Here is a 15,819-nt window from a genome sequence, read left to right as displayed (position 1 = left end):
TAATCACCCTCATGTTGTTCCAAACCATATTATTTTCTTATTTCATTTAAACACAGGAGGATTTTTGTAATGTATTGCTCTCTCAATTACAATGAATAGTAACTGATGCTTTCAAGACATACAACAGTGAATGACAACCTGAATTTAATTACATAGAAAAGAGTAATTATTTTGTCAAAATATAAACATATAACTTGCTTTACTATAACTGGAGAAATACACTAGAGAAAAAGTAAGAGAAAAGAGACAGAAGAGCTTTTATAAAGTAATTTTGTCACATTGAGTCACAGTATATTTCTTATTCTCTTTCTCTTCTTGTCTGTCTTTGCCTTTTTGGCACATATTTTATTGAAACATTCAGCTTTTTCCACTGAGAAATGATTCTGTTTTCTTTGACTGATCCAGACAGGAAGTGAATGGATGAATATATATATGAAGTTGTCTCCACCTGAATACAGATACATTGACATGAGACGTAATAAAAAGTTATCTGTAAAACTGAAACTGGCAGTGTTACATGAAAAAACAACAGAGAAGTTTATAAATGTACCATAAGAAGATTCATTTCCACAGTACAAAGCAAATACAAACCAAACTGTGTTGACTGCAAATCTTTGTAGTCTAAAACTCTATGTGTGTGTGTGTGTGTGTGTGTGTGAGCAGGTGCTGCCCCGTCAGACATGCGGCTTATTCACACACACCATCTTCTATAAAGAGTATCCAGGAGGCCCTAAAGAACTGGACAAAAGCATACGAGGAGGAGAGCTGTTTCTGACCGTCCTGCTCAACCCTGTGAGTGTAAAACGCACAGGCACACACATACTGCTATTCCCTGTCGTCTCTGCTTATTTCATCCTATCAGCCTGTTGTATTGTTTTTTTCTGTCTTATTCTGTCCTCATGCCCCCCTCCTCTCTCTCGCTGGGTTTCCGTGTTAGTGTTGCTTATAGATTTGTTCTCCCAGCATGAATCACTGTTCTTATGTTGAAACTCTGCTCTATTGGAAACAGCAGTGAAATGAAAAACAAAATTGTGTATACTGTCGTGTATGTGTGCTGTATGTTTATACGTTAATTCATTGCTTCTCAACTAGCGGGTTGCGACCCAAAATTGATTCACAGGTCTGTCCTGATAGGGTCACGTACCGCAGGGGGGGGGGAATAATGCATCTAACCATAGAACAATACATAGTTTGGGTAGCAAAATGAGGTTATTACATTTTAAAAGAAAATGCTTCCCATGTCAAAGGTTGTACATCCAATTTTGGCACAAATCTGTGTTTTATTTTTGTTCTATAAACAGTTTTGTTGCTGTGTTGAGTCCATTGTTGTTATTGTTGACCAGAACTATAAATTAAAATAATTGCTACTTTTTATCTCAAACTTGCAAGTTTACATCTCGCAATTCTAACTTTTTTTCTCAGAATCTGCAAAAAGCCTTTCTGTCAAGAGATGTAAATAAATTTTACAATGTTGTTAAGCGAAATTAATGAGTGTATAAAATTGGTTTATTTCCGAATCTTATCCAAGATGTAGGCTACTCAATATTGGTCGGTACGACATAAAGGATCTGAACGAATGAAACTTTGACCACAAACTAAATGAAAAGGCAATAATCAGCAATATGTGTTCACCCAAAGAACTTTTTATTTTAATGCTTCAATATGCGTTGAAGCAAATTACTTTATTTGAATATTTCATTGATAAAACGTCAGAAACCTATGAATCGGCTTTTTGAACCAGTTCATTGAGCCGAACTGTCCGAAAAGAACAGCTTCACAGAAATGAATCACACTTTGCATGACTAATTCTGACTTTATTTCTTGCAGTTGCAAGTTTATATCCTGCACATCTGACTTTAAATCATAACTGCAAGTTTATATCTCACAATTCTGACATTATAACTCTCAATGCGAGTTTAAATCTCGCAATTATGAGAAAAAAAGTCAGAATTGTTGTAACGTTGTGCATGCAGGCAGGAAGACGTAGACACAAAAGATAAAGATTCAAACAGGTAACTTTACAAATAGCAATCCAAAATTGGCAAATCCAAACAGGTACAAGCTTACAAGCTTTACACACACAGGAGAAGGAGAAGGAACACAAGAAGGATAATTACTAACACACGGCTGACACCAATGAACTAATAATGACAGTAACTATGGAGACAGATGAGTGGTGGAAATCTGAACAAAGAAACATGACAAATGAAAACAAACTGAAAGTCCATGAACAAAAATAAACAAAATGGTGACAATTGTAAGATAAAAAAATTGCAATGATTTTTTTATCTTTATCTTTTTTAACACTGCTAAATAGAATAAAACTAATAAAAAAATTTATAAAAGCACATACCAAAATTACTAAAACTTAAGCTGAAAATATAACAATAAAATTCAAAATATGAATAAATACTATAATAGTATATAAATATACTAAAAAAAAAACACTGATCTAGTTGCCAGTGGATGTCTAAAACCCTGAAGAACAACTGTGGAGCATTAATGGATTCTGTAGACAGACTGATGAATGGATACTGTATTGTGAACTGCTAACATCCTGTACAGCCTTTATCTGTATAAGGTATGAAAATTTAATGTTTAAAGAGTCATATTTTGTATGTTTGTGTCTGTGAAGAAAGCATCCTTGTAGATCTTTTCCTTTGGCTAAAGGCCATTACTAAGGGTTGACTCATTCCCATGGTATTGTACTGACCTGAAAAACAAGCTGAATGTAATCAGAGATTGTCTGTGTTCTCATTTTCACAAAGATCCTGGTCATCTGCTTATACCAGCAATAATAAACAACCCACAGACACAGATAGAAAGAGGGTGGGTGAAATGAACATAAGGAGATATGGAGGTGTGAAGTAGTATATTGTAGTCACTCTGTGCAGAATAATATTGTTCACTTCACACTTACCTTGCTAAAGCCTAGAATGTGTGATAGTGTGTTAATAATGTGTTAAATGTTTGTCTGTGTGGTTGTCTGAATAAAAGAGAAACTGATGAGAAAGAGATACTGAGAATAATTTCCCTTTTTATAGTGTGGATCAGTGCACTATATTTACTTGTGCTAGTTGCATATGTCCACCATGTTGGATTTCGATCTAGTGATTGTGTGCACCGGTTGTGCCTGACGCCAGTGCAAAGAGCTGGACAAAGACAAAAATGATATTTTATAGTTATTTATATCTGTTATATCACTCAAAATACTCCTAAGATTTATAGCACTATTACATGAACCAGTGGCATTTGAAACACATACATACGAGTCAGGTAAATGACTGAAATACATTGTACTGTCCACGAAGCGAAAATTTACTTGGACTCATGGTGACTCATTACTTATATACAAATATAAGTGTAATTGTAAATACACAAGTATGTAAATATAACTAAATGTAAAAATAAAATGTAGCAAAACAGTTTGTGTAAAAAATAAGGTAAGACATTATACAGATCCATCAGTTAACTACACATCCAAACCCATCAAGAAATATTTTATTTCTCAAAAATATTCGCATTACATGCACTTGTTGTGCAACATTTTAACTAAAATATTTTAAAACGATTATACCTATACACTGTAAACCTGTATCCTACCTACAGGAACTACAGGGAAAAACTACAGGAATAACTATGATTAGAGAGTTGTTGGCAAAAACATTCACAACGTTTGCCTTGTGAGACACAATTTATCTCCATAACAACTATTTTCTCAGTTCTGTGCATATTTTCACTTACCTACATCAACTTTGTCACCACATATTTTACATTTACACTCTGTTCTCAAAACGTTTTCAAGATAGCTAAGTAAAAATAAGAATTGTGTGTACATTTTACTCCTAATAAAAATACTGAATGTGCTACTTATAGACAACAGACAGTTAATTATTTATGCAACAAATGCTCTTTATTCATCTCAGTAATTAATAGAAATGCACAGGGGAAATACAAACACTGAACTTTATATGCAAACCTATAATAATTAAATTACACTTTAAATATCACAGTTAGCAATAATATTGCTACCAAATAAAGTTATTAAACCATACACTGAGTCCATGTCATATGTCAACTCAGGATTTGGTCCAGAGTTTGAAGCACATGCACCTGAATTTGTGACATGTGCAGTGAACAGCCAATCACATGGAACATTGAGAGCATCGGTTTGATTCACAGACGTATTTCAGAAACTGCTGATCAACTTGGATTTTCGCACACAACCATCTCTATGGTTTACAGAGAATGGATCCAAAAACAAAAATATATATGCAGTTCTCTGGGTGAAAATGCCTTGTTGATGCCAGAAGAGAATGGTTAAACTGGTTTGAGCTGATAGAAGGGCAACAGCAACTAAAATAACCACTCGTTATAGCCAAAGGTATGCAGACAAATCTGTATAGTTAAACATAATTATAATTCATATAATATAAATATAACAAATAACTAGCAGCAAAAGATGTGCAATGTTGTCTCTAAAAATGTTTCACTGTAAATTGCTTTAATTTGGAGCAAGAGATACAGGGGGGAGTGGCTTTATTTGCTCACGGCTGATTGGGCCAGTTTTGGTTTGCAATATCTAACCCAGAATAAAATTGAACTCTATTGGTAACGACGGAACTTGCAACCATAGTTCGCTTTGGGAAACGCACCCCTGCTCTGGAGCAGGTTAGCCGTGTAGTTACAAAGGCCATGATCACAGCTAAAAAACCAATCCACCTTCCTGAGCCAGAAAAACGAGAGTTTGCCCAAACAAATCTCAAATTTACCTGGGGTGCGTTTCCTGAGCAACGATGTAACTCGCTGCTTCACTACCATAGTATGATGCATTGTTGAACAAATCAACTAGCTAATCACGACTGTTTCCCGAAACCGTATTGTCGCAAACTTGTCATTCAACCATGTTGGTGAATAATGTCACGCAGGTGGTAGAGTAACTTAGTAAAAGTAACTTCTTTAAATGAATCCGTTTGAGATCCAATTAATGCTATAATTTCTGCTATAAATTACAGACATGTTCTCATTTTCCTCAGTTATTTTGCTTTATTTCCAGATTAAATCAAATGCTTGTTCTGACGTACTAGAGCACGTACGCACATGCGCACTCTTCAAAAACGGTGCTTTAGATCTCTTGACAAACTAAAATACAAAAATGACATTTGTATATATTCGAAATAAAAGATATACATTGTACTTAATGTCAGCTTGCTTATTTTGCTCAACATAACGATTTATTAAGTCCACATGTCATAAAAACAGGAAACTATGCTTCTAACCACAGCTCGAGAGCTGTCGTTCCAACCACACAAGTTTGCGATGCAATTTGCGAATAATCTTTTGAACTATGCTTTCGGGAAACACCAAATCATTGAACTATGTAAGTAACAAAGGAACTTGCGATGTTAATTGGCTAATGATGTTTTTGGGAAACGCATCCCTGGGTAGCAACTGAAACCGACTTCATGCAACAGGCCTCAGAGCTGTTCCACCATTCTGATGTCCATATGGCATGAATCAGTGAATACTTTCAGTGTCTGTGCTATGTTTAGTGTTGTAAATACTGAATGTGTGGCTAGTTTGCTTGGTAATGTTTTGAGACTGGAATACAAGTAATATCAGAAGGAAGTTGTGTGGGCATGACTTTAGAGTCTGGACTCCACCTCCAGTAAATTAAACATAAGTCTTCTTACTCCAAGAAACACTTCCTGACCAATCAGAACATCACACCAAATCAGGAAAGATAAAGCAGACAATTAGATTCCTTTGTAAATCTTGTTTGAAATTCCTTCTTCAATAAGCATCCAAAATACTATTGAGCTTGAAAAGTGCTGTGAGAGTTCTGTAGATGCACATTACCAGTAACATGATCACACATCTGTCTTTCTACATTAAACTCAAACCCATCACATACATACATTAATCTGACCGTAGGCTCTTTGATTTATTCATCACAGCCACGCCACATTCCTCTGTGTTAAAATGAATCACTGTTAACATGAAGACACAGCACTACTTATTAATGACATACATCACTCTTCTCTTCTCTTCTCTTCTCTTCTCTTCTCTTCTCTTCTCTTCTCTTCTCTTCTCTTCTCTCTTCATTCAGTAGCATCGATTAAACATTTTATAGCAGAGATAAAAATGTTATTACATTTAAAAAAAACATTGGTATAACATTGATTGAAAAAAGAAAAAAATTCCGCCATGCCTTGTGCTCTCTTTGTCTCCTTGTCCAGAGGGCTTTAAAGGAAACTCATTTATCTGCCCATTCATTATTGAGGTCCTCTCCCTGAAATGAGGTGTGTGTGTGTGTGTGTGTGTGTGTGTGTGTGTGTGTGTGTGTGTGTGTGTGTGTGTGTGTGTGTGTGTGTGTGTGTGTGTGTGTGTGTGTGTGTGTGTGTGTGTGTGTGTGTGTGTGTGTGTGTGTGTGTGTGTGTGTGTGTGTGTGCGTGTGTGCTGTGCATGCTGTGCTTTAGAGCATGAGGGTAACAGAGCATAACATCAGTTACAGAGGGGAGAACACTGTGTTTTTGACACTCTGTTTTTCCCTTGTTCATGCCCATTATTATCATCATCATCTCTAAGCCAGAAATAGATTACTATTGCAAATACAATTGCACTGTAAAATAAATGTAAAAAACAATCACAATAAGTATACATTAGTAAAATTAAAGTACTTATTTCTGTCTTTAAAATTTTTACTTGCAAAAGGTGCTGTCCATAAGATTTGCTTCTTAGACACAATCTCTGTTTGAAACCTGCAGTTGCAGTTATATGTGGAATTATTATCTTTACGTGCATTGTGCATAGGCAAAGCTCCTCAGCGTGGATGAATCTAATGTTTGCTGTCAGTCACCACATCGGTGTGGATACTGTACTTTGGAATCACAGATTTTAGTCTTGAAGTATGACCAAAGTAGGAATTTTCACCAAAAAATGTCATCTGAACAAGTACTGTAAGTAACATGTCTGCCACTTTTGTTCTGACCAACTGAGGGAAAAAGCATTAGGCCTACAATAAATCACACTGCCAATTGTGATTAAATCTAAGGATCGCTTGGCTCATATTGTATCAAACCGTTCAAATTATTATTTTTGTTATACTTTGTTCTCAAATTGTTAATGTTTACAACATCAGCATTGTGTGACTATGTGTATTTAGTCTGTATTAGCGTTACCTGTAGATTTCAATTACTGTAGCCACTCTTTGCTTTTTGACCATGGCTGAATCTCCAGCTGTCAGCAATGAATTTCATTTGGACCTTTCTGGATTACAGTCCGCCATCAAAATGATAAGTTTAATTATTGTGAGAAAAGGCTGTAAATGATCCACTACCAGAAGCATCCTATATGCAGGGACTCCTTTCTTTCTTTTTTCAGATGTGACGTAATAACGCAAAGACGAACTGCTGCATGCTCGAATTTCCCACAGAAATACACCAGTATCGATTTATTATAAAACATTATTACAAGCTTACTGTTGTGAATTGGGTTAAGGTAAAGAGATAATTATGAACACTGGCTGGTTATATACTTGCTCAAAAATTGATTTTGGTAGATTTTTAACCAAAAAAAAAGTTATTGATTGCAGCTTTAAAGATTTTATTTTGGTAGAAAACTGAAGAGAGACCTTTAAGTTTCAGGTTTACAAACACTTCTCATTAGAAATCTAGTAAAATGCTGTAATCATCTGTACACAAAAATGTTCAAAATTATGTATATGTGAAGATATAGCACAACTGGTGCACGATGCATTCCCAAATGTACGTTAAACTCACAGCACATGTAGAGATGGAGTTTGCTGCATTTACTGTAAACTGAGCCGCTCGGAGACACTGAAAACCAGATTATGAGCTGCACACATGTAAATATGAAATAACCCCTAGCAGATCTATACAGGTGGAGCTGGGGAAGGTGGAGGGTTTCTGAAAGTGTGCAGCAGACTGCTAACAGCAAACAGTGCCAAGTATTCCAACCTGGTCTCATGGGAGAGACGTACCCGTGGGCACATTTTCGCGAGACACAAAATTACGTACCGACGAGTACGTCTCGCTGCAGTTTCCGACAGAAACGAACGCTAGAGGCCGGTAAAACGTCGATAAGCGCTTTTGCTCGTTTTCACACACGGTTTCGATGACAGCCGGGGTTGGATTATCAATTCGTAAAGACTTGTTTTGGCATCTCCTCGTGCAATATCATTTTACGACTTCAAAACACATCTGACCAGAGTGCCCGATTTGTAAACGAACATACTTTGGACTTTCCGGCTCTACGCGTTTCACTTTTTTTGGCCGTTACCAAGCTTGCTGGGTTGCTCAGCCGATACGGAGTTGGACTTACGGCGAGGAGTCGACTCCCCCTGCCTGGGTACGAATCCCATGAAAGGCGACTGAGGGAAAAAAAAAAAAAGAGCTCAAAGAGAGATCTAAACGAGCTGAAAAACAGACGCTTCTTACGTCACGTTTGCTTTTGTTAACACTATCGGGTAGGTTTAGGCATAGTGTCAGTGGGAAGTTATTTTAAAACACAACGGAGCGCAAATGTCAAATCGAGAACCGCGGCGATTCGTCTAAAAAGCAACGTCATAAAAACGTACCGCATTCACCCTATTATCTGCTCCGGCAAAAAAAAAAAAGAACACGCTTTTAGCGCCGCTCAGTGGACATTTCAGAGCGAAACTGCAGCGATATGTACTCATTGGTACGTATTTTGCGACTCGCGAAAACGTGCCCACAGATACGTTTTCGTCATGAGACCAGGTTGAAGTATTCGAATGCCACAGCTCACTAGCTGCTTATGCCACAGCAACCAATCAGCTGTGCTATGTACATAATGATGTGATCGTTAACAAATTGAGTTACAGTTTTTTACAATTGCTAGGACACATTTCTCAATACTTAGGTCACTTTTTCAAATCTCTTCACACAGTTCTCCTAACCAACTTTCATCTTGGTACAGCAGTTAATTTCACATTCAAAATGCACTAAATCTACCAAAACACTTCATTCATGTCTCAAATCAACTCATTCTTCCAGAACACTAGCAAAGGTTTTCACCAAGCAAACACACTTTGTCAGTCATAAAACATCGACCTTAAAAACACTAACATCAGTTAGCAATATACAATGTTCTCTTTTTTTAAATTTCTTTATAAAACAAGAATGACACTCTCTACTGCTTATAATTCACCGCAGTACATGTTACATGGTCCATGTTTACATTACAGAACAAAATTATTCCTAAATTTCCCCTTTTGAATATATATTCCTCTGATAGTATATATAGAATATATTCCTCTGATAGTATGGTAATGAAATTGAAAAACGAATGCTTGTGTAGGTGTTCAGTTTCATCTAATTCCTCTGATAGTATTTGATTTTTTATATTCAGAATATATTTCATAACTATATTACTGTAGAAATGCAGCATATTTCTGCCTTATTCAGTTTTGTATGATGTTATTGTTTTGAACATAAGTTTAACAGTTTTGACAACAGTATGTAAGCATGTGCAAATTGGCCTGTACGTACAAAGAGTTTTGGCAGTTGTTGTGTCTGAGTGAGAAAAGAATTCATGAAATTTGAGAGATGTAGTCATTGAATGCATTTTGTGCCAAAGCAATGATAATTGATCCTCAGTTTAGCCCACATAGACTTCTGTTGTGCTCACTGTGTGAAGAGTTTTGCAAAAGTGACCTAAGTATTGAGAAATGTGTCCTAGCGTCTGTAAAAAACTGTAATGACCAATCAGCCTGTGCCAACTAGAGTTTCATGACTTTGTTTTAAAATGCACCAATTTTTGCAATTTGATAAGCTCACTAATTTTTGTTCAATTTATCCATTCTTTTCAAAATGAAAGGCAAGTGTAAAAATGTTTTCTTCTAGGTAATTAATTGAAAACACTGTTACCTTTATAAACTGCTGTATTAAAAAAAAGAATTCTTAAAAGATTTTCTTTTTGTGTTTTTTGGGTGAACTAAGAGCAACATTAAGAGCAACACAACAAATTCAGCTGACATCATTATGTATGTTGATGTCAACTTTCAATTATCCTGATAATGGATGGTCAAAGAACGTCTAACACCGAGAGAGAGAAACTATAAGCGGAACTAAACAGTTTGTACAAGAAAAGGAAGGGTGTCCAATCAGAGAATCGGGAAGGGAGTATGTGTTTGTTTGTGTCTGAGAGAATAAAGGACAGAAAGAGAGAGAGGAATGACGCTTGAGGACAAAATTTTCCAGCTGGACTCTCCTGTTAAATGAGCCGATTATGTGTGTGTTAGTGTGTTTGTGTGTGTGTGTGTGTGTGTGTGTGTGTGTGTGTGTGTGTGTGTGTGTGTGTGTGTGTGTGTGTGTGTGTGTGTGTGTGTGTGTGTGTGTGTGTGTGTGTGTGTGTGTGTGTGTGTGTGTGTGTGTGTGTGTAATTTTGAGTCTCATTAAGTTATGCTAGGCTAGGAAAAGTTGGAGTATGAAACAAACACCAAGATTGTTGTCCAGCACCACTGTTTTGAATATGTATTAAAAGTATCATTCAGTAAATTTAACAGTGAAAAATCAGCTGTAGAATAGACATCAGAATATACAAACATGACAATTCTCCCATTCTTGGATTCCTGAATTGTCAAACACTTAAGGGTGAAAGGCAAAATCATGATAACCTCAAATAAAAACTAATTATCCTTGTACCAGAAGTAACATTTGGAATAAAAGGATCAGTATTATAATAATTATAAATAATATTGATATTGTATAATATATTAATTTTAATTAATATGTATGAAGTAATAATTTAATTCACTGTATAAATTAAATTTAATGAATTGTTTATTGTTTGTAAAATTATTTATAAAATACTGTAAAACTACTAGTGATCAGGACCATTATTTTAAAGTGAAAAATATGTTTTTCACTTTAAAATAATGGTCCTGATCACTAGTAGTTCCTGCATAGTGATTAGGTAACACTTAAGTAATTAAAGATGCATTTTATGACTATATTCAGAGTAAAAATCATGACTGATTACGTCTCAGACACACAATAATGTTCTTTACAATTTATCCATTAGTTAATAGTTATTAATTATGGTAATCTCAATAGGTAATTATTGATTAGCTAATAAGGAACTATCTTCTAAATTTGATATTACTTACTGATTAGTTAAGCTTGTTTTTTACATTAGTTACAGTTTTTTTCGATTGCTAAACGACAGTGGGCACAACTGGAGTCACATGTGCAAAACTCTAACTACAGTCTGCACAGCAGCAGTTCATGTGGACCAAACTCTAGTTCGTTTTTCATTGCTTGAACACAGTTTTCAAAACTCTACACACTTATCCCATGACTTTAATCACAACCTGCACAACACTGTGGATTTACAGCACTTTGTTCAAATGCTTACACACTGCTGTCAAAACTGTGAACCACACATTCAAAACAGAATAGATTTCAGCCTTGTGCCTTTCAAACATTGCAATTTCAGCTGAAAGGCTAAGCAGGTGTCTTGTTTTAGACTTGTTAGTGAACACACACACACACACACACACACCCAGACACCCACACACACTCACACACCTATAGATATATATATATCTAGCTATATATATATATATATATATATATATGTATATATATATATGTGTGTAACTCATTACTGTAATTCCGTAAATTACTACAGACTATTGAAGCAAACTGCTAATTTTCATTTACCTTAAAGAATTATGTTCTAAAAATTTAAATAAATAATTTGAAAGAATGTCACTCTTTTCTTTGAAGAAAATAGTACTTTGTATGAAGTCACTGAAATTGTTCAAAATGTAAAGATGAAAGTTTGTATTTTCTGTGTTAGTGTTTGATGCTAGTGTTTTTACTCTCAGTGTGTTCTGAGTGACAGTGTGTGTTATCTCAATGAGGGTTGTGCATAGTGTTTGGCTGCACTGAGCCTATTTTGAGCCATGTGTTAACTGTTTAGCTCAGGTGACTGTTGGTAGTGCAGACTGTAGTTAGAGTTTTGCACATGTAGCTCCAGTTGTGCTCACTGTCGTTTAGCAATCGAAAAAAAACTGTAATAGTAGTAGCTGAAGTGTTAATGTAGTACTACTCATTAGTCCTGCATTACTTCCTGCATAGTTACTTATTAATGACAGACCATTATTCTAAAGTGTTACCCAGAGCTGTTTTTGACCAGGTAAAATTTGTGTTTTCTTACAATAGTAATGAGAATTTTTAATTAAAGTATATTACAAACTTTTCATTAAGACCCTAGAGAATCATATTACAGTTTTTTACAATCGTTAGGACACATTTCTCAATACTTAGGTAACTTTTTTAAAACTCTTCACACAGTTCTCCTAACCAACATTCATCTTGGCACAGCAGTTAATTTCACATTCAAAATGCACTAAATCTACCAAAACACTTCATTCGTGTCTCAAATTAACTCATTCTATCAGGACCCTAACAAAGGTTTTGACCCAGCAAACACACTTTGTCAGTCATAAAACGCTGACCTAAAAACACTGACATTAGGTATCATTATACAATGTTTTCTATTTTAAAATGTCTTTACAAAACAAGAATGACACTCTCTACTGCTTATAATTCACTGCAGTTTTTTACATGGTCCAAGTTTACATTACAGAACAAAATTATTCCTAAGTTTCCCCTTTTGAATTGATGGTAATGAAATTGAAAAACTAATACTTGTGTAGGTGTACAGTTTCATCTAATTGCTTTGATAGTATTTGATTTTTTTAGATTCAGCATATATTTCATTACAATATTACTGTAGGAATGTAGCAAATTGCTGTCTTATTCAGTTTTGTATTATGTTATTGTTTTGAACATAAGTTTAACAGTTTTGAAAACAGTATGTAAGCGTGTGCAAATTGGCCTGTACGTACAAAGAGTTTGGCAGTTGTTGTGTCTGAGTGAGAAAAGAGAAATTTGAGAGATGTAGTCATTGAATGCATTTTGTGCCAAAGCAATGATAATTAATCTTCAGTTTAGCCCACATAGACTTCTGTTGTGCTCACTGTGTGAAGAGTTTTGCAAAAGCAACCTAAGTATTGACAAATGTGTCCTAACGTCTGTAGAAAACTGTAACTTTTACAAAACTGACATTATATGACCCCTTTAAGAAAAAATGATGCAACCAAACCAAGTTCACAATTACTATACTTGCAAACTAACTAGTAGTTATTAATCCCCTGTATGAACTTCACTGTTGCCTTGAATTGTGTAATGCTCATAATCACAGTGAAAGGTGAGCAGTGGTAATTGGAGTCTCTCTCTCGTGTGTGTGTGTGTGTGTGTGTGTGTGTGTGTGTGTGTGTGTGTGTGTGTGTGTGTGTGTGTGTGTGTGTGTGTGTGTGTGTGTGTGTGTGTGTGTGTGTGTGTGTGTGTGTGTGTGTGTGTGTGTGTGTGTGTGTGTGTGTGCGCGTGCGTGTGTGTGTGCGTGTGTGCGTGTGTTTGTGTGTGTGTACGCGTGCGTGTGTGTGTTTGTGGTAAGTGCATGTGTGTTTGATGGTTAAATTTTCATGTCTTTTCCAGGCTAGTGATTTATAATTCTGTCAGGTCCTGAACCTCTTCCAGAAGGAACATCTGTTTGGAACCCTTTAGATCCTCTCGCTGTGTGTGTTTGTGTGTGTGTGCATGTTCAATAGGTAGTCCAAATTTAGCTGTTAAAATGGTGGCTTGTGCTGGCATTCTCAAGTGTGTGTTGGACAAGCAGGATAGATGCTTTTGGACCTGAGATCCTTTTAAAGGATGTTTTTTTTGCTCGCTCGCTCTCTTTTCCTCTTTTTCTTGCTCTCTTTCTTTGCCCTGGCTGCTAGAGCTAGGTAAAATGAATCATACGACCTATGGCAGTGTGTGTGTAGGCGTTGTTGCTTTCTGGTGTCTATTTTACAAAGTCTATGTGTGTGTTTGTTATTGATTGCTGAAAGCGCAGCATAAATCATATCTTGATCAGTCTGTTTGGGGTACAGCAGAACTTGTTCAGTGGTCAGATTGATGTTGTACATATGGGAAAAGCCTGTGTTCTTATGTGTGTGGAGCGAAGGCGAACATTCACCACAATCCCACCAAAATACTTTATAATACTTGACATCTTTTTAATATCACGGGTCCCATTCGTTTTCCCGTGAGGGTTAAATTGAATTCAGTGGCTGCGAGTGTGTACGCGAGAGTGTGTGTTACACCAGTCCAGCATAAAGCATGCCAGTGTGACAGAAGCTGCTAAACTTGTCTCATTATCCCATAAATATTCCCCGCCCTGCTCACGGTCACCTAGCATCCCATCCATCAATCAAAGCCTGCTGCCATTGCTGTGCCGCTACCATATCCACGGCAACCTTCTGAGGGAGCTGCACTTAGGCTCTGATACAGAGTCCATTACACACTCCAACCAGATCCTGGCTGATTATAAAACACTTTCAGCTTACAGGAGACAGTGTGTTCTAATGGATCATAGTCTTCTCTTTTACCTTCAACCTAATAAACAGATATATAATATAGCAGATCTCATTTCGTGATAAATGTAAGAGTTATGTGGAAAATGAATTGATGTCGGTGAAAAAGTTCTGCTAAAACTGGATGAGGATGTTTAGTTGGCTGTAAAGTTTGTGCAGCTTCTGCCAGACTTTGCTGCCTTTTGTTGTTTTGCTGGTTCATGTACCTATGTGTTTATTAGAGATTGACTATTATTGTTTTTTTATAACTCTTACCAATATTGATTTTTGGCTGATAATTACAACAGTCGTTTTATTATTATTATTATTATTGTCGTTGTTGTTGTTGTTGTTGCTGTTGTTGCTGTTGTTGTTGTTGTTTTATTTATACTTTTTCACACAATAAGTATTCACTACAAAGATAAAAACATAATGTCCATTATAAATATTATATTATTATATGAATAATAATAAAAAAAACATTTACATTATTGCATATTTACAACTTTACATTTATTATTATTATTATTATTATTATTAGGTATAGTATTCACTTCTAAAAGTTTGGGATCTTATGCACAATAAGGATGCTTTTTTTTTATCAAAAATACAGTAAAAACAGTAATATTATTACAATTTACAAAACTGGTTTCTGTTTTAATATATTGTACAATGTCATTTATTCCTGTGATGAAAAAGCTGAATTTTCAGCAGCCATTACTCCAGTCTTCAGTGTCACATGATCCTTTAGAAATCATTCTAACATGCTTATTTGGTGCTCAAGAAACCTTTCTTAATATTATCAATGTTGATACTTTTTTCAGGAATATTTGATGAATAGAACAATATTTATATGAAATATTTGATAAATTTTGATCAATTTAATTTGTTCTTGCTGATAAAAAGTATTAAAGGGTTAGTTCACCCAAAAATGAAAATTCTGTCATTAATTACCTTCATGTCGTTCCACACCCGTAAGACCTTCGTTCATCTTCGGAACACAAATGAAGGTATTTTTTCATAAAATCGGTTGGCTCAGTGAGGCCTGCATTGCCAGCAAGATAATTAACACTTTCAATGCCCAGAAAACTTCTAAAGAAGTATTTAAATCAGTTCATGTGACTACAGTGATTCAACCTTAATGTTAGGAAGCGACGAGAATACTTTTTGTGCACAAAAAACAAAATAACGACTTTATTCAACAATATCTAGTGATAGGCGATTTCAAAACACTGCTTCATGAAGATTCAAAGCTTTATGAATCTTTTAGCGTGTATCAAACTGCCAAAGTCATGCCCCCCAGTAGTGAACCATTGAAATTTCAAAACACTTATAACATAACGAAGCCTCGTTTACTGAAATCATGTGAC

General features: G+C 35.6%; 1 protein-coding gene across 2 annotated transcripts in view; it reads left to right on the top strand.

Moving 5' to 3' along the window:
* ndst3 (N-deacetylase/N-sulfotransferase (heparan glucosaminyl) 3) overlaps nucleotides 1-15,819 on the top strand; it is an 84,184-nt gene that overhangs the window by 48,073 nt on the left and 20,292 nt on the right. For both annotated transcript variants that reach the window (XM_067403015.1, XM_067403014.1), the window contains exon 6: nucleotides 664-792. In XM_067403015.1, coding sequence (XP_067259116.1) covers nucleotides 664-792 — 129 coding nt within the window. The remainder of the gene's footprint in view (nucleotides 1-663; nucleotides 793-15,819) is intronic.

Source organism: Chanodichthys erythropterus, chromosome 12 (genome assembly GCF_024489055.1).
Source record: "Chanodichthys erythropterus isolate Z2021 chromosome 12, ASM2448905v1, whole genome shotgun sequence".
Taxonomy (NCBI): Eukaryota; Metazoa; Chordata; class Actinopteri; order Cypriniformes; family Xenocyprididae; genus Chanodichthys; species Chanodichthys erythropterus.
This window is presented reverse-complemented; position numbering and strand designations above follow the sequence as displayed.